Raw genomic sequence first — 18,799 nt, 5'->3', positions numbered from 1 at the left:
TGGAAAGGCAGTTATCGACGGGGTGGGAAAGAATTTGGGGCTAACAGAGTACGACTTGGAACCAACAATGAGGCCAAGAAGAGGTTGAGAAGAGGTGACGTGTGGAAGGATTTTATTGCTAATTACCCTTCAAAAACCCTAATCAATCTGTTCATGAGCGAGTATGGGTGGATTAACAATGAGACGAAGGAGACATTTGAAGAAGCGGTGGATAGCTACAAGCAAAATTTCTGAATTTGCTACAAAATTTTCATGCATTTTTCTGAATTTGCTACAAAATTATTATGGTTTCTGCATTTCCTGTAAAATTTTTGCATTTTTTGGTACTTTCATGCATTTTGGAAATCATGGCTGATTCCGATTTCAGCCTCTTAATGACCAAACAGCATCAATCGGAATTGGATTCCGATTCTTGTTTGAACCAAACAGGTAGGGGAATAAATAATTCCGATTCCGATTCTAAGAGATTCTCATTCCGATTCAGATTCCAATTCTAATCACGAACCAAACGAACCCTAATTTTGAACACATCTCTTATGAAGTGCGGTTTTTGGTTGATGATATTTTGCAAGGAGTGAAATTTTTTGATTCAGTAGGGTGGAATTTAATTAATAGATCGGAAATTTCAGTGGCCCATTTTTTGGCTGGCATCAAGACTCCGAAAGGGACTTGGATTGATAATCCCCAGTTTGGCTTGCTGATTTTTCATCTTTGAACTAGACCAGTAACAGACACCTCCTGTATAAGCTCTGTTTCAGCTCTATTGAATGAATTTTCCCTAATTTAAAATGGGTCCATTGATAACAGCCCCATATCCATCCATGACTCAGCGTAGAATACATGATGGTGGATGAAAGGAACGCGTAGGATACGACCCAGCTAACAGAGAGTAGTAGCAATGCATCATCATCATCTCTATCTTAATATCCAGATGGAGGGACCATCTGCCACGTGCACCCGCATTAGCATCTCCTTTTTTTTCTGTAAAATCATCTTTGTTTTTTTAATTCTTCCCATCAATCAAACAAACAAATAAATACATGTCTTCTCCCACGAGACGAGACTCGCTCTCTCGCTCGCGTTTACCGTTCCACCGTAGGTTTCACTTTTCAGTCTATACGAACCAATTTTCTTTTCTCTGATTTCTTTTTCTTCTTCATCTATTCCCCCCCCCCCCCCTCTCTCTCTCTTCTGGTTCCTGTTTTGTCTTCATGAAATAATTTCTTACTGGGTCAATGGCTCTGCTGCAGGTCGACGCAGCTCTTCGGATCAAACAAACCAACAAGATCAATCTGTTTCGCTGCGCATCTTTGTGTCGATATTTTCCAAATAATTTTGTAGGTTCTAAACTCTCTTGATCTCTTCATCAATTGCTAACAATATTATTCATGCGACTTGTTGGGTTTTCATTATATTCATGGATGCAGGGTTAATTCTCCGGCCGTTCATTTGATGCTTAATTGAGTCTGGTTTGCAAACTCTGTTCATATAAATTATAGGTACATAAATGGAGGTGGAGTATCAAGAGGTGAGCTCCTGCTAACCTGCCCCACAACCCACTATGTCCGAGCAATTCTTTTTCTCTGTGCTTTATATATCTAATCATATCGATGTATGCTGATGGGTCATCTCATATCTGTGTCGGGGAACTTAAAAGGACTACATCAGAAACTCCAGAGGAGTGCGACTCTTTACTTGCAGATGGTTACCTCCTTCGTCGCCGAAGGCTCTTGTTTTCCTCTGCCATGGTGTCTCTCTATCCTCTGGTCATCTCTTTATCTTATGTTTTTTTTTTTTGTCTTTCGTTAAACCCGTGAGGTTATTCATTCATTAATGGGGTTTTGCAGGGTACGGGATGGAATGCAGTGATTTCATGAGAGGTAATCAATGAATCCGTATAAATAATGAATGAGCCTGTTTTTTCAACCTCCTTTCTTTTTAACTTTTGAGCTATCATTTGATGAGCAAAGCCAGTATAGTGAATCTCGTTGATGTGTTTTACTGCTTGGATTGAAACTTTTTTGCCAGGTGGAACTAAATCCGTAAAAACAATGAATGAGTCTTGTCCATGTTTGTAGATTCATGGGTTTGATCTGAATTTTCCTTTCTTTTCCGAGTTTCTCTGTCATTTCTGGGTCTCTTCATCCCAAATGGGCAAAGTTTCTTAATAGTAACGGAAATGATTGTTCTGTGTGATACGCTACTTGGTTGGATTTTCAACCATACCCCATCTTTCATTCTCTTGGCGCTCTGGCTTTGGTTTAGTTTTTTTTTTATTATTTATTTTTTCTTTAGAAAAAACTACTTTAAGGGAACTTGTAAATTTTCACTTACAACAGAGAAATATAAAATTTGATCTTTATAAAAGTTTTCATCTGACTGAAACTTGAGGCCACTATATGTTTTTTTTAATAGATGAATGTTCAACTTCTATCTAACTAGTAATAAAGTGGCTTTTCAGACATCCATTATTGGTTGCTATCAAGGCTGAGTTGGAAAAGAGTATAAATATAAATATGTAAAAAATAATATAAAATACAATGTTTTCTATTCTATATATTTGTATTCATACTCTTTTAAAACTGAGTTTAAGGTTCAAAATTTTAACAAAAATTAACAAGTCTTTTGTTTTATTTCTCTCTTATTTTGTTTCTATAATAATTTAAAAGTAAATTTTCTATTTTTATATTCTACACTTATCTTATTTAATTAATCATTTACCTAATTGGGTTTTGGACAACATATAATTCTTTTTTGCTCTTAAAATGGAGAGAAGAATTGAAGAAACAACATATAAAGACTAAATTTCATACTTTATAACAGGGATAAAGAATTTAAATGATTATTCTTTCTTTTATTTTTCTTCATTACTTCAGGACTTAGTGTCATAATATAAAAACTTTAAAAATTAAGGACATTTAACATGGAGCATGCAAGCAACGTCCTTTAACCCGTCCATGTCCAATTATTGATTTCGACCCAAAAAAAATAAAAAACTCTATTATTGGTATTTTTCTTGTTATTTTTGTTTCCTTTTAGACTTTTGAGATGAGGTGGGGACTGGGAGTGAGTGGGTAATGGGTCGTGGGGTTGGTGGTGCTGGGGGATTTATGAGTACACATCTCCGCTCTACAAGGGGCCTCCTCACAACGCCCCACAGCCCATTCCCGCCATGTCCCTATGATAGTACGAAATGTTCCGACACACGGCGTGGATGGGCTGTGAGGCGTTGTGGAGCGGAGATGTTAACTCGGAATGTATGGGCCGGTCAGGGATGGTGGGCCCAGCTTGTGAAAAATCTTTAGCTTGTAGGTCCATGAATGCTATATACAATTTTATAATCTAATATTTGGTATGGCGTAGTGGGTCATGCTGCTCGTTGTTTGGTGTTTTTTGGCAGGCTAACATATCTGATGGGTTACTTTTATTAATATCAAATTATGAGTTTTAGAGGTGAAACTGATATTTTATTATTAACATTTTTTATCAATATTCTTTTATCTATCTTAATTCTATGTCTTTTCTGTTAATAAATTCCCTGTAATTTATAAGAAGATATTAGCTGAACTTGCTAGCTGTTCTACGGATAGTGGGACCAATGATTTTGTTTTCTACAATGTATATGGCCCACAACCATTCCATCGCTTGCATTTGTGGCTGTTGTGAAACAAAATGATCGATCCCATTTCCCATAAAATAACTATCAAATTCAACTAATGTTGTAGTCAAGTGGGTATAAGTTAATAATTACTAGCAGGTACAACAATATATACCCTTTTACTAATGAAGGAGAAGAAATTCTCAATTAGCTTTTTGCTCTTCTGGTTAAAGAGTATATTCAGGTGATGACTATTTATTTTTCGAGTCCGGATTGGCTCCCCACGGAGCATACTCCACACATCTCTCTTGTATTTGTGAAGGGAAGATTTTATTATTATTAATGTCAAATGCATGGTTGGGATGTGTTGTGGGCACGCTATTTGGTAGTTTTTTCATATCTTAAATTCTTAATCGTTTTCTGACAATGAAAGGGAAGTTGGTGGGCGTGTGTCCAACAAGCTTTTTCGTTTGAACGGGAAATTTTGCTTCTGATTGCCCATGGTGTAGATCATGGTTTTCTAAACCAGATCTGATCGGATTGTTGGACCAGAAAAATCAGGAACTGTTTAGGTAATCATCAGTTTTGGTTTTTTCCAAAACTGTTGATTTTGGTTAATAAACCCTTGACACAGGTGGTTGATCGTTTGAATGATTTTAATCTTTTTTTTATTTTTATTTTTTTATTTTTTGTTAGAATGGGTCAATCGTTCAGTTCAAACAGTTAAACTATTCGACCTAGTAACCAGACCCCTGACCAATTCGGTTTCTGGGTCGTTTTTAAAAACTATGGTGTAGACAACCCAATTGAAGTCTGAAATAACATGTCGTTCACCTCTCAATCGGCCTTTCTTCTTTTTCTATTTATGTTTAGGTTAGGCAGACTTTAAAATTTGGGGTTAAAAGAAGGTATTCATAATCTTTTCAATCTCCTTTCTCTTCGTTTTGCTTTTTTTTTTTTGTAAATGAAGCAAATAATTTATTTATTTTTTCTCTTTATCTTGTGACATTAATTAAATTTTGGAAAGATTTACTAAGTTCTAATTTCCAATAAATATGCTAAATGAAGGAAAATATGGATACAATTTTGGATTTCATCTATTATTAAAAAAGTTGAAAAAATATATATAGAAAAAAAAAGTTATTATGATAATAAACATTAAAATGCAAAAAAACAAAACATTTCTCATGTTGTTGGAGTTAAGAACTACAGCCCTAATCCAAAGCCTAAGCCCTAAAGCAATGGTTGAAATAATGTGTGAATATAGGATGTGGAACGAGACTAGCGAGCGCAGGATATGCAGTGATAGGGATGGATTACGAAGGGCACGGACGGTCCATGGGAGCCCGATGTTACATTAAGAAGTTCGACAATGTGGTGGACGACTGCTACGCCTTCTTCAGATCTGTTTGTGGTATTATTACAAACAACTCTCCTCCTCAACACACCCATCCCATCCCTGAGACCCTAATTCATTGTTGTTTTGTTGATGGGTGGTCCATTCTCCACCCTCCACAGATCAAAGGGAGTACGGAGATAAGAAAAGGTTCTTGTATGGAGAGTCCATGGGAGGTGCCGTCACGCTGCTGCTCCACAAAAAGAATCCTACCTTCTGGAATGGTGCCCTCCTTGTTGCCCCCATGTGTAAGGTACCCTAACTTAGTCGCTATTCATTGAATTTGAATCAATCAAGGAACATCTGCTTGAATTCTTGCGCCTCCCTTATCCAACTCCATTAGGATTTAAATCTTACGCCTAAGGGTTTGTTTGGTACTTTGGTTTGTAGAAATACGGGTCTGGACTTAGGATTTGGAATGGTCTATTCCAATTCTAACCATTTGATAGAGTAGAATTATAATCTGATTTATGTTCCTGGTGGAATAGCATTCTTCTATTTGAAGGAATAGGAATGCCCATTCCCTCCCTTTCTTTTGGGAATGAGAATTGATGGAGCGCGATCCGGCCGGTCTTAGCTGTTCGCTGCCTTGCTTCCGAACGGGGTAGCAGGGAACCTGAAATGGAGGAGATGGGAAAGCTCCGGGGGGAACCCGGTGTAGAGGCTCCGAAGCTCAAATTAGAATCCTTCAAAAGCAAGGTAATACCAGATAACGCAAAGTTTGCATACCTCCGTTGTCGGGGGGCAAGGGGCTCTTATAGTCACTTCGTGTACTTGTCCCGAGGCCCTTGTCAGATCGGGTATAATTACCCTTGTGCTTGTCAATTCGGCCGTCGTCCTTTCTGTTGAGACAGAACCGTCACTGCCTAACCGTCTAACTGGAGATGGCGGTGTCAGTGGTGGTGGCAGGTGGCCGTTTAGAGTGCTGCTGCCAAACGTCAGATCCCAAGTCAGTCAGGCGTGGCACCCTCGGGCACGGACTTCCCTAGTGTCAGGCATGGTACAACTTGTTTGGTTTTGGTGCCCAGAAGGTAATGCGAAGTGCTGAGCGAGGCGGTCTTGAGCTCGGAGGTATCTATAGGGCAGGTCAGTTCGGCGAGGGATATCCCGAACTGTTACAAGGTGGGTCAGTTCGGCGAAGTGTATCCCGAGCTGTTACGAGGGTCAGTTCGGCGAAGTGTATCCCGAGCTGTTACAAAGTGGGTCAGTTCGGCGAATTGTATCCCGAGCTGTTACAAGGTGGGTCAGTTCGACGAAGTGTATCCTGAGCTGTTACAATGGTCAGTTCGGCGAAATGTGTCCCCTTGTTCCCGCCTAGGCTTGGCCCCTTTTGCCGAGCTGTTGTTTCTACCACGTGTCACATAATAGAGAGGTCGGGCCAAATCTTCCTTCATCAATTGCCCCCCACTCCTTGCGCCGGGGGTCTTGCCATGGTGCGGGGAGTTTTCGCGAGGTAACTGGTGGATTTGTCCCTTCCTTCGAACCTTCACTGCACGAGACGCTTTTGCTAGGTTCTTTCGGTTTCCGAAGGCTGGAAACGTGCTTACTCAAGAACGATGGTGGTTGTGACCGTGCGTTTTAAATTTCAAACCAATTCGCGTCGCTAGGACGTGACAGCGGGTCATTTCAAAAAGGCGCGCCACTGCTATACGTGCATGGGCGACTGTCAGGGAGACGTGCGGCGCGTCAGTTTCGAAAAGACGCGTGTCGAAGCAACGTCGGTTTCAAAAAGACGTGCGCTGACGTTTTGCTTTTTTCGGAAAGACGTGCGCCAATCACGTCTCGACCTTAAGGGTTGTGCGGTCGGTAAGAACGTGGGCCGTCGGATCGTCTTTGGTCTACACGGTCGATTCTTGGTTACTGTAGCTATAAATAGTGGGGGACCCCGGTTGTTTTGTCACTTCTGCGGTTTGTCTACTGAGTTCGCACCCAACCTTTCAGCTCGCGTCCAAGTCTTTTCCAGCTCGCGTCAAGGCTGGTTATACAGTTTTCACGGTTCTTTGGTTTTTCTTCAAACTTTCCGGTGAGTACTTTCTTGAATTCGTCTTTTCCCCAATGTCTAGCTTTGATAGCTCAAACGATTCTTCGAGTAGGGCCGATGTAGGTTCCACCAACCGAGCCGTGTCCCCAGACTGCTTCAGTGATCCTGAGGTGGAGTTTGAGGACTACGAACCAGTAGGTCGAGTCGCTTCGGGCAGTTTGGCGTCAACCTCCCGCCGAGGTCGGATGCTAGACCGGTTTGGCCCTTCGACCATGACGCCTGAGAGGCTTCAATCCATACTTCTGTCTTACAATCTTCCTGGGGGGTACACATATTTTATTCCTTCGGGTAGCTTTCCTTGGGAACACGGTCCCGATGAGATCGTGATTTTTCGAGAGCAGCTCACTGCAGGGTTGCAACTTCCTTTCCATCCCCTTCTCGTCGAAGTCATAAACCACTTCGGTGTCACCATTGGCCAGCTTCATCCGAACTCTATTCGGAACCTGGTGGGGACAATTTCCCTTTTTTGCGAGCAGAACTTTCCCTTAGACTTAGAGATATTCTCCTCTATCTTGATGCTCAAGAGACAGGCGGGTTCTCTTCCAGGGTTTCAAGCTTCTGCACGATCTTCCTAATAAGGTCCCGGCTTGGAAGCGGGACTACTTCGGCGTGCGAAGTGCACAAGGATGGCCCTTTCAGACCGGGTGGGGTGAGGCCGCTCCCGATTTGGGCGTAATTCTTGATAAAGAGACGGTGAAGGGTCTCCGGCAATGGGCACGGCAAGTCTTAAAGTGCCACCACTACTTAACGAAGGCCAAGCTTATTGCAGTCGGCCTGAGTTCGGGTAGGTTTCTAGCTATGCGGTTTCTTGCTTGCTTTGTTCTGTCATTTTTTCCGATGTCGAACTCGTTTCTGTAGGTGTGATGGACGCGGAGAGAACTCGTGGGGGGCGTTTGTTCCAAGGTATGAAGAAGAGGAAGCGGGTCGCCAAGCGAACTCGTACCGAGCTGCCCCTGGATGAGGAGCCCCAAGCCCCAGACCATACGCCAGAGGATCTGCCCAGGGAGCCCGAAGTGACTCCACCGGTGCACGAGACTGTCGGGGCGTCTTACGCTGAAACCACTCATACAGGCTGCTGAGGCGGCTGCTTATTCTGCTGAAGAGGCTACTCGCGTCGCGATGGCCAGACAGGCGAGGTCTCAGCGTGACGCCGAGGCCATGGGGGTAGTTGTCAAGCATATGTCGGACTTGAAATTGGATTTGCAGCATCAAGTCGAATATCTTCAGGAGGACATCAGGGAGAGAACACAGATTTTTTCCCAAGGCATTGAAGACGCCAAGAAGAAGGCAGTTGAAGACTACATTGCCTCCCCGCGTTTTGACGATCTGATGGTGGACTCTTACAGGAGGGGGTTCAAGTTGAGCCGGTGGATGATCCGGAATACGTACCCCGACCTCGATGTAAGTGCCATAACCACTTCGCGTATAACTCAGGAGATGGCCAATGTTGCCGATGGCGAGCCGGACTCTGAAGGAGAGGCAAGGCCTTCGGGTGTTGTTGAAGTGCCTTCCGATGGCGAAGAAGTGGCTCTGGGCATGTAATTTTTTTTTTTTGTCAATGTACTGTTCCTTGCAATGGAGTGTCTTTTTCCCCTTGCTCATCTTCCCCGAGCTGTTTCTTTGCCGGGTTTTTAAATTTCCGGTCTTTTATGCCGCGAACTGATTTTTTGCCGAGCTGATAATGTGCTGTCTATGCCAAAGTTCCTCGGCTTGCCTTGTGGCACATAGGGCCTGATTTCGTCCACTTCGCTAGGTGGTTTATAGGTAGTATCGCCTCAAGTTCACGATGTTCCACGTTCGAGGTACTCGTTTGCCTTCCAAGGTTTCGAGTTCGTATGCGCCCCCGAGCGCTGTTTTTACTTTATAGGGCCCTTCCCAATTAGGTCCAAGCTTGCCGATGCCGGGTTCGGGCACCATAATCTTACGGAGGACTAGGTCGCCGACTCGGAAGCTTCGTTGCTTTACTCTGCTATTGTAGTAGCGAGCCACCTACTGCTGGTATGCCGCTGTTCGGATGTGCGCGAGGTCCCTTACCTCGTCCAGTAGGTCGAGGTTGGTGCGTAACTCGTCTCCGTTCGTCCGATCGTCGTATGTTTCTAATCGCAACGTTGGTATTTCGATTTTCGTCGGGATCACTGCTTTAGTGCCGTAGGTGAGGTTGAAGGGGGTTTCTCCCGTGGCTGCTTTTTCGGCCGTTCGGTGAGCCCATAAGACACTTGGTAGCTCTTCGGCCCACAATCCCTTAGCTCGATCCAGACGTGCTTTCAATCCGCGCAGGATGGCTCTGTTCATTACTTTCATCTGACTGTTTGCCTGCGGGTGCGCGACTGACGTGAAATTTTGCCGAATCCCCATGTTCTAGCACCACTCTTGGAACTTGATATCCTCGAACTGTTTGCCGTTGTCGAAGATTAGAACCTGAGATAACCCGAACCGACATACTATGTTCTTCCAAAGGAAGTTCTGTATGTTTCAAGCCGTAACAGTTGCCAGAGATTCAACTTCTATCCACTTCGTAAAATAATCTACCGCAACAACTAAGAATTTTCTTCCGCCTGTTGCTGGTGGGAATGGCCCTAGGAGGTCGATGCCCCATTGTGCAAAGGGCCATGGGCTGGCGACGTATTTGAGGTCAGAGGCAGGTTGATGGTGGATGTTAGCATGCTTCTGACACTTGTCGCATTTTCTGACGAGCTCGACAGCTTCTGCCTTCATCGTTGGCCAGTAGTATCCTTGTCGAAGTGCCTTTTGGGCGAGTGCTCTGCCCCCCAAGTGTCCACCGCACAGGCCTTCATGAGTGTCGCGGAGTACGAACTCGGCTTCGGTAGGTCGCAAGCAACGCAAATAGGGGAGCGTGTACGACCGTCGGTATAACCGTTCGCCTATTATGACGTATTTGGCCGCCTGGCGCTGCACCCTCTTGGACGCATTGCGTTCTGCAGGGAGGGTTTCGTCTATTAGGAAGCTCGCGAGTGGATCGATCCAGCACGGCTTTGCTTCTGAGACGGGAGCGACCTCCTTTGTCCCCCCGAGGTAAGTCCTCTATGTACACAGTTCTCATATTGTTGTGACTCGTACTGGCTAACTGGGACAGGGCGTCGGCCTCAGTGTTTTCTAACCTTGGGATTTGCCTGATGATGTGTGACCGGAAGTTGAGTAGGGCTTCTTTTACTTTGGCCAAATATGCGATCATGGAGAGATCGTGTGCTTCGTACTCTGCCTCGTTGTTGGATGCCGCGAACTCAAAGCGTAGTGCGTATTCTACTTTTGTGCCGCTCGGGCCGCACAAGACTATTCCAGCTCTGCTGCCTTGCCGGTTCGAGGAACCATCCACGTGAAGGATCCAGGGCTCCTCATCCCAGTTCGCGCTTCGTCTGACCAGGAGAGATGCCACACTGGCTGCTACTTCACGGGGTTCGGACTCTATGGGCTCAGGAGCTCCGGGTTCGCCGGAACTGGGGACCTCGGGCTCGACCTGTGGGGCTTCGTGGATGAAAGTGCACTCGGTGATAAAATCTGCCAAAGCTTGGGCCTTGATAGCGGTTCTCGGTTTGTACTGGAGGTCATACTCGCTGAGTTCGATGGCCCATTTCGTCAGTCGATCGGAGACTTCGGGTTTGAGTAAAACTTGTCTAAGAGGTTTGTCAGTTAGGACGATGACGGTGTGAGCCTGGAAGTACAGGTGGAGTTTCCGAGCTGCTATTACTAGGGCGTATGCTATTTTTTCTATCTCCGGGTACCTTGCCTCTGCTCCCTGCAGAATTTTACTAACATAATATATGGGTCGTTGGACCCGGTCTGTTTCCTTTATCAGTACCGAACTGACCGCCTCATCGCTCACTGAGAGGTACAGTTCTAAGACCTCGCCCACCTCGGGCCGGGCTAAGGTTGGCACACTAGCGAGGTAACCTTTTAGTTCGTCGAACGCGAACTGGCAGTCCTGGGTCCACTCGAACCCTTTGCCTTTGACTGCCTTGAAGAAGGGTAGGCAGCGGTCTGCTGACTTAGACAAGAAGCGGCTTAGAGCGGCTATGCGGCTGTTTAGCCTCTGAACCTCTTTTACTTTCCGAGGTGGTTTCATATCTAGAATGGCTTTTATTTTGTCCGGGTTGGCCTCAATACCGCGCCGATTGACAATGTAGCCTAGGAACTTGCCCGAGGTGACGCCGAAGACACACTTGTTGGGGTTCAACTTCATGCTAAACTGACGCAGGATTTGGAAAACAGAATCTAAGTCTTGTATTAACTCTTGTGAAAACTGAGTCTTGACGACCATGTCGTCTACATAGCACTCTATCTTCGTACCAATCAGGGGCCGAAATAGCTTATTTACAAGTCTTTGGAAAGTCGCCCCGGCATTTTTTAGTCCGAAGGGCATGACTTTGTAGCAATACAGGCCGAACTCGGTTATGAAGCTGGTTTTTTCCTCATCGGATGGGTCCATACTAACTTGGTTGTAGCCCGAGTAGGCGTCCAGGAAGCTTAGCAACTCGTTTCCCGAGGTCGCGTCCACTAGGCGGTCAATTCTGGGGAGGGGGAAGCAATCTTTCGGGCAAGCTCGGTTCAAGTCGGTATAGTCGACGCACATGCGCCACTTGCCGCTTGCCTTTTTTACCAACACCGGGTTGGCCACCCAGCTCGGGTAATGGACTTCCCTTATGAAGTTTGCTGCGAGGAGCTTCTCAACCTCCTCGTCGACCGCTCTCCAGCGTTCTGGGGCTAAGTTGAATTTCTTATGCCTAACAGGTCTGACTACAGGGTCAGTATTAAGTTTGTGAGTTATCAGTCCGGGGCTAATGCCGGGCATGTCGGTTGCGGACCAGGCAAAAATATCTAAATTTTAAAGTAAAAAACTCACTAGTTCGGCTCGTAGGGGGTCTTCGATGGAAGCTCCGATGCTTAGTGTGCGAGCTGGGTCCATAGCTGAAGTCGGGATTGCGACTGTTTCCTCCGTGGGCGAAGCTCGCTCCTCACCTTGCTCCGCAGGCCGCTCCAGTTCGAGGTCGTCGGCCGCCTTGGTTTTTCCCTTCTGGGCGGCAACCTAGCACTTGCGGGACTCGAGTTGGTCGCCCCGCGCTACCCCTATACCGAAGTCCGTAGGGAACTTCATGGCCAAATAGTAGGTGGAGACCGCCGCCCGTAGGATATGCGTGATCGGCCGCCCTATTATGGCATTGTATGGGGAGGGGTTCGCGACTACCAGGAAATCATGATTGAGTCTGACCGCACAAGGCCATGTGCCGACTTCCACATGGACAGTTACTTTTCCGAGGGGCCTGACTTCCTCTCCGCTGAAACCTACCAGGGGAGTGTTCGCGGGCTTCAGCTCGCTCCTCTGTAACTGCAGCTGGTCAAATGCTGATTTGAAGTGGATGTCCGCTGAGCTGCCCGAATCTACGAGTACGCGCCTGACCTCGAAGTCGCTGATCCTTAGCTTAATGACAAGCGCGTCATCATGTGGGTAGTGGACTCCTCGCGCGTCGTCCTTCGTGAAAAAGATTGGTTCTTCGGTCTTTGGTCTCTTTGGGGGGTTCCGTTCTTTGAGGGCCGCTTCGCGAACTGAAGTCCGGGCTGCTGCCGAGGTACACCCCGCTACCACCAAACCTCCCACTATTACATGGATGGTTCCCCGAACTAGCCTCTCTTCCGGAGGCTGCTTCTGCAACGGTTCGGCAGGTCTGTTGCTAGACTCGGGGGCATCCTTTTCGTGCTCCCCTTGCCGACATGCTTTATTGTTATTGCTGTGCTGTACAAAGTTTCTCAAGTATCCGCGACGGATGAGTCCCTCTATCTCGTCCCGGAGGTTATTACACTGTTCGGTGCTATGACCATGGTCTCTATGGAAACTACAATACAAATTATTGTTTCTCTTGTTCGGATTTCCCTTTAGGCGAGGTGGCCACTTAACGTACGGAGCGTCTTTGATCGTCATTAAGATCTCTGTCCGCCTCGTGTTTAATGGCGTATAGTCCATCCGAACTGCTAGTGGGGCCCGGAAGGACTGGTTCGGCTTCGGCTCCCGGGTCGGGTTTTTTCTGTTCACTGGGTTGGAGAGCTCGCCTTCTCTCTTTCTTTTCTCGTTCCCGCCTTTGGTTCGTTGGTTGATTTCTTCCTCTGTCCTCATGAACTTATCCGCAAGTTTGAGGAATTCGGCCACGGTTGCGGGCTGGTTGGCCACCATGTGCCATTTGAATTCTTTGTGCGTCACCCCTCTTTTGGCCGTCGCGAGCTGCACTGCGGGGTCCAACCGCGGTATCTGCAAGCATGCTTCGTTGAACCACTTGATGTAGCCCCGAATAGATTCTCCTTCTCATTGGACCACTCCGAATATGCTTTCCTCTGTTCTGGGGCACCGTCAGCTGGTGACGAAGTGTGTGGTGAAGACTTGCACGAACTGGGCCCAGCACTTTATCGACCCGGGAGCCAGGTTCCTGTACCAAGTGCGGGCTACCCCCCTGAGGGTGGTGGTAAAGGCCACGCACATGCACGATTCGCTAGCCTTGGCGAGGTGCATTTGCGACTGAAAGGCGTCAACGTGGTCGTTGGGGTCGAAGGACCCGTCGTACTTGTCTAGAGGTGGGAGCTTGAAGTCTCTGGGTAAGGGGACCGCCAGGAGTTCCGATGCGAGGGGGAAGGAACGGAGAGAGTCGGGGCAGCCCCTACCTCGTCCGAGATCGTGTCTTTGCCTCTGAATTCCGACAAGGCGCGGGTGGTGGTTCGGCGACTTCGCCGGCGCCTTCGCCGTTGAGCGGGCCTTGTGCTGGCGCTACTGGCCTCCGTGTTATTGAGCTCGATGGGCCCGGAATGCTGGTAGTCTGCCGCCAGGGCGCTGAATCGGTTTTCGGTGAGCGGGAGCTCGGGCTTGGAGCGCCAGGGTGCCAACCTCGCGGGCGAGGTTCCCGACCCGCCTGCGGGTTGCGAGGCGGGGACAACATTTTTCTCTCTTCGGCCTGGGGACGAGGCCTGGCTGTTGGGGTGGTTCTGGGGCCGGGAGGCCTTCGCCTGGCGGGGGCGCCCATCCTGCGGGGAGGCCTTGACTGGCCTCGGAGCGGGGTGGCGAGGTGGAAGTAGTGGTTGGTTCAGTGGCAGTTGGGGGAACTGCTGTTGATAGTGATACTGGGAGATGTTGTGCAGCACTTGGTGCTGGTGAAGCTGGTGTTGTTGGAACTGTTGCATTTGGGCTTGCATTGCCCGCATGCACTGCATCAGGTCCTCCAATCGGTTTTGGCTAGCTGCCAGGGGGACGGCAATTGGTTCAGTGAAGGTTGTCTCAATGGGGAGAGGAAAGGGGACGCTTGTGGTAGGAGGGTTTACGGGTGCCACTGCTTGTGGCGCGTTCAAGATGGGGATCCCATCCGCCGAAAGGGGGATGGTGAACTGTCCAACGCACACTACGGGGACCTGAAGTTGCTCCCCGGTGGCGTTTGTCTCCGTGCCACATCCGGTGTTGCTGGAGGAGGCCATGAGTGTTGGGTTTTTTGAAGAAAAAGGGGTTATCGAAGTTTGGAGGGAGGCTTTTTGAAGCATTTCCCACAGACGACGCCAATTGATGGAGCGCGATCCGGCCGGTCTTAGCTGTCCGCTGCCTTGCTTCCAAACGGGGTAGCAGGGAACCTGAAACGGAGGAGATGGGAAAGCTCCGGGGGGAACCCGGTGTAGAGGCTCCGGAGCTCAAATTAGAATCCTTCAAAAGCAAGGTAATACCAGATAACGCAAAGTTTGCATACCTCCGTTGTCGGGGGGCAGGGGGCTCTTATAGTCACTTCGTGTACTCGTCCCAAGGCCCTTGTCAGATCGGGTATGATTACCCTTGTGCTTGTCAATTCAGTCGTCGTCCTTTCTGCTGAGATAGAACCGTCATTGCCTAACCGTCTAACCGGAAATGGCGGTGTCAGTGGCGGTGGCAGGTGGCCGTTTAGAGTGTTGCTGCCAAACGTCAGATCCTAAGTCAGTCAGGTGTGGCGCCCTCGGGCACGGACTTCCCTAGTGTCAGGCATGGTATGACTTGTTTGGTTTTGGTGCCCAGAAGGTGATGCGAAGTGCTGAGCGAGGCGGTCTTGAGCTCGAAGGTATCTATAGGGCAGGTCAGTTCGGCGAGGGATATCTCGAACTGTTACAAGGTGGGTCAGTTCGGCGAAGTGTATCCCGAGCTGTTACAAGGGTCAGTTCGGCGAAGTGTATCCCGAGCTGTTACAAAGTGGGTCAGTTCGGCGAAGTGTATCCTGAGCTGTTACAAGGTGGGTCAGTTCGGCGAAGTGTATCCCGAGCTGTTACAAGGTGGGTCAGTTCGGCGAAGTATATCTTGAGCTGTTATAAGGGTCAGTTCGGCGAAATGTGTCCCCTTGTTCCCACCTAGGCTTGGCCCCTTTTGCCGAGCTATTGTTTCTACCACGTGTCACATAATAGAGAGGTCGGGCCAAATCTTCCTTCATCAAGAATCATGCCAGTTGATCCTGATTCTGATTATGACTGTGAACTAAACAGACTTAACACTTTTATAAGAAACTATTCCGTTTGAAATTAGTCTCATAATTTGTTGCTAAAGCTCAGTTTGGACGGAGTACAAATATAAATTTGTAGAGTGTAAAACTTTATATTTTGTATGTATTTACACAATATATATTTGTATTTGTACTCCTACCAAATGCTGAGTTTGTACAATACATATTTGTATTTGTACTCTTACTAAAGGCCTGATTTGAAGCATTTCGACAGTCGTTTGGCGCAAACCCAGGTTGTACTCCTGATCCATGGTTCCATTCACCAATAGAAACCTCACTCGCCCCGTTAACAAACCAATAACCAATTTAATGTACCTTACCTAATTTTCAACCACCATCGAAACCTGAATTTCCTTCTCTCCACTATTGAAACCAATTCAATAACATCCACTTCTGATGAGGCACTCGACGCTAAGCTTTGAATCAGAATCCCCCTCAATCTCTTCCAATGTGCAACATAAATAGATAGTTGGCAATTGTCATTAAATGGTAGAACATAATAATAATCTTGGTAGGTTAGAGTGTCAGTAAGGTGGATCGGATGAATCAATTCAAATTCGGGTCCACCTAATCCAAACTATTGGAATGACACTTATTAAGGTCAGTTATGAATGAGTCATTATGTGATGAGAGGAAAGAACAAGAAATGATGTCACCGACTCACCCTTGAGTCGAGCCCATAAACTAGAGCGGGAACCAAAGCTCTGCTCACTCCAGTTTGCTTACATCTCCATTTGGTGGGTGAAAATGTTAAAAGGGGTTAGTGATAAAAGAGCGCTTTGGTGTGCAGATATCAGAGAAAGTGAAGCCCCACCCGGTGGTTGTGAACCTCTTGACCAAAATGGAAGAGATCATACCCAAATGGAAGATAGTCCCCACAAAAGACGTCATTAATTCTGCCTTCAAAGACCCCATCAAGCGAGAAGAGGTCATCTCTCTCTTTATCTCTTTTTTATTATTATTTATTTATTTATTTTTGAGAAAAACGTATGGTGCCTGAAAAGACATGGTATTCCAAGAGTTTTGATCGATAAAAAGTCACCCATGAATTTTGATAAGTTCCAGTTTCACCCGATTGATTAATATGTTTATGATACTATTGATTGATCACAATTTTTTCGAATAGCATGTCATATCATAATCGGACCCTTATTAATATTTTGAGAAGAGAACATTTTAGTGATATCTATGGTCATAGCCATGCTTTGACATGCAGATCCGAACCAACAGGTTGATATATCAAGACAAACCTAGACTAAAAACAGCGCTGGAATTGCTCAGAACTAGTATGAGCTTGGAGGACAGCTTAAGCGAGGTTAGTCTTCTCTTTTACTTCCGAATCTTAGCGCAGGTCAAACGAAATACCCAGCTAGCTTGATTCTGGTCCTTGACGTACATTCCCCCGGCCCACTAATACGCATTAGCTGCTGGACGCAATAATTGCAATGCTTTTTGAACCGCAGTTGATTGGGATGGTTGGACTGTTCGGCATTTTATCCTACTATTGAATCGATCAATAACAGTTAAACCATCAACTCAGAAATCGATGATCAGAATAGTTTTTATTCCAAATCGATTTTTAAAACATTGAATATCTGGTCAGTAGGCAGTGGAGCTCTAAATATACACCATTCATAAGAGTTGACTTTTGCTATAACACTGTCATAGCGCGAAGATAAAACAAAAAGTCGTGAATTTAGGTGTAGTACAGTGGCCCACCAAGAAATAACTTCATCTAATTCAAGGTGCGGCCATGGCAACACATCAAGTTTTCAAATGCAGCACTACACTGTTTAGTAAATGTGATTTGGTCATAAAATGCATAGGGCCACAACCATATAACTTCTCACCCTAGGCTCCATTATTATTTTATAAGGCATTATCATTTGCTCCACACCCTACTACACAGCCAAAGGGTTCAGCTAGCCCAAATTATTAAAAACATGAAGTTCAGTTTGGAAGGAGTACGAATACAAATAATATAAAATATAAGGTTTTGCATTCTACATATTTGTATTTGTACTCCTTCCAAATGGAACCTAATCTAAAGCCAAAACAATTTTAGGCCTCAAAGCAATAAAACCAAAGTTGTCTAAAATTGGGGTTTTATGCTTTTAGGCCTTGAAAGCACAAATATTGAAGTTTATCCAAGGCAACCTTAGAGTAGATCTGTTAATGGGTCAAGTTCGGACTTACTTTTTGCCAAAATTTAAATAGGGCCTGGTCCAAAGCCCAAACCTGACACAGTATAAATCAGACCCAAAACCTGCCTGTCTGTAGGCTTTATGTTTTACTCTTTTGTTGCTCTCTCATCATGGTAAGGGTGCTGTATCAACAGGTGACAATGCCATTTTTTGTGCTACACGGGGAGGCAGACACAGTGACAGATCCAGAAGTGAGCCGAGCACTGTATGAACAAGCAGGGAGTACAGACAAGACCATGAAGTTGTACCCAGGAATGTGGCATGGCTTGACATCCGGGGAGCCAGACGATAACATAGATATTGTTTTTGCTGACATTATAGACTGGCTTGACAAGAGGAGTGGCATTGATACTGCCTTGTTGACCTCTGCTCAACCAACTTTCCAACAAATTAATCAACCATTAGAACAACAATCTGTACACACAAAACAGAATAAAACAGTTAATGGGCAGCAGCAGCAACAACAACAGCAGCACAAAAAGCAAACACGCCAACATAAGAGTTATCTTTGTGGATGGAAGGTTCGGCGAATGCACTACCATTCTTCCATGTAGCTCTATGCTAGGTTCTCTGCTCTTCTCACATCACTATAGTATTTATATTTGTTTAAAGAAGAAGAAGGTATACAAATAAAATGGAATAACCAAAAAAAGGAACAAAAGAGAAATAGAAATAGTCAGAATTAGCGATGATTATGAGGATTTTGTAAAATATAATACGTGATTACATAGAATGAAAGCAGTAGTTACTATATTCACAGTAGGGCGAATGTTAACAATTCCAGATTTTGAGAAATGTTCATAATGATCTTCAGTTACAAAACTTTCAATACTATATGCCTCATTGGGTGTATTGTATTGTATCAGGAGACTGTTTTCTAAACTTTAGGTTTTAAATGTTAAACAATGCTAAACCGCTGGTCCTAACATAACTTTAGGTTTTTGTCCTGAATATCAATAAAAGATGACATTTTTATAAAATAAAAAATAAGGTAACCTTTTTGAAAAATATCAAAGAAGGACAATGATACTGTTAATCGTCATCCTCTGCATATGTATT

At 45.8% G+C, this 18,799-nt stretch overlaps 1 protein-coding gene across 6 annotated transcripts; it reads left to right on the top strand.

Moving 5' to 3' along the window:
- Positions 1 to 955: 955 nt before the first annotated feature.
- Positions 956 to 18,497, top strand: LOC148867540 (alpha/beta-Hydrolases superfamily protein). 6 transcript variants are annotated; one of them, XM_088975693.1, is made up of 10 exons: positions 956 to 1,095; positions 1,251 to 1,337; positions 1,428 to 1,528; positions 1,658 to 1,748; positions 1,848 to 1,880; positions 4,866 to 5,012; positions 5,117 to 5,247; positions 16,327 to 16,464; positions 16,753 to 16,851; positions 17,875 to 18,497. In XM_088975693.1, exons 3-10 carry the CDS (start codon positions 1,508 to 1,510, stop codon positions 18,292 to 18,294), a joined length of 1,080 nt encoding a protein of 359 aa, XP_088831819.1. In that variant the 5' UTR covers positions 956 to 1,095; positions 1,251 to 1,337; positions 1,428 to 1,507; the 3' UTR covers positions 18,295 to 18,497. The 6 variants fall into 6 exon arrangements, with proteins under 6 accessions (XP_088831819.1, XP_088831821.1, XP_088831817.1 ...); XM_088975691.1 differs by having other exon boundaries at positions 981 to 1,095; positions 1,658 to 1,766; XM_088975695.1 differs by lacking the exon at positions 16,327 to 16,464.
- The last annotated feature ends 302 nt before the right edge of the window (positions 18,498 to 18,799 follow it).

This window comes from Nelumbo lutea, chromosome 3 (genome assembly GCF_056320005.1).
Source record: "Nelumbo lutea isolate HS-2025 chromosome 3, American lotus-T2T, whole genome shotgun sequence".
NCBI lineage: Eukaryota > Viridiplantae > Streptophyta > Magnoliopsida > Proteales > Nelumbonaceae > Nelumbo > Nelumbo lutea.
The sequence above is the reverse complement of the archived record's forward strand: the minus strand, read 5'-3'. Positions and strand labels throughout refer to the sequence as shown.

What these genes read in the sequence shown, in the direction of transcription:
- LOC148867540 (XM_088975691.1), top strand. Translation starts at nt 1,508, where the DNA reads ATGGAGGTGGAGTATCAAGAG. An exon ending in ATGCAGTGATTTCATGAGAG is followed by an intron (nt 1,881 to 4,865) that starts GTAATCAATGAA and finishes GTGTGAATATAG; the next exon opens with GATGTGGAACGAGACTAGCG. An exon ending in CTTCTTCAGATCTGTTTGTG is followed by an intron (nt 5,013 to 5,116) that starts GTATTATTACAA and finishes CACCCTCCACAG; the next exon opens with ATCAAAGGGAGTACGGAGAT.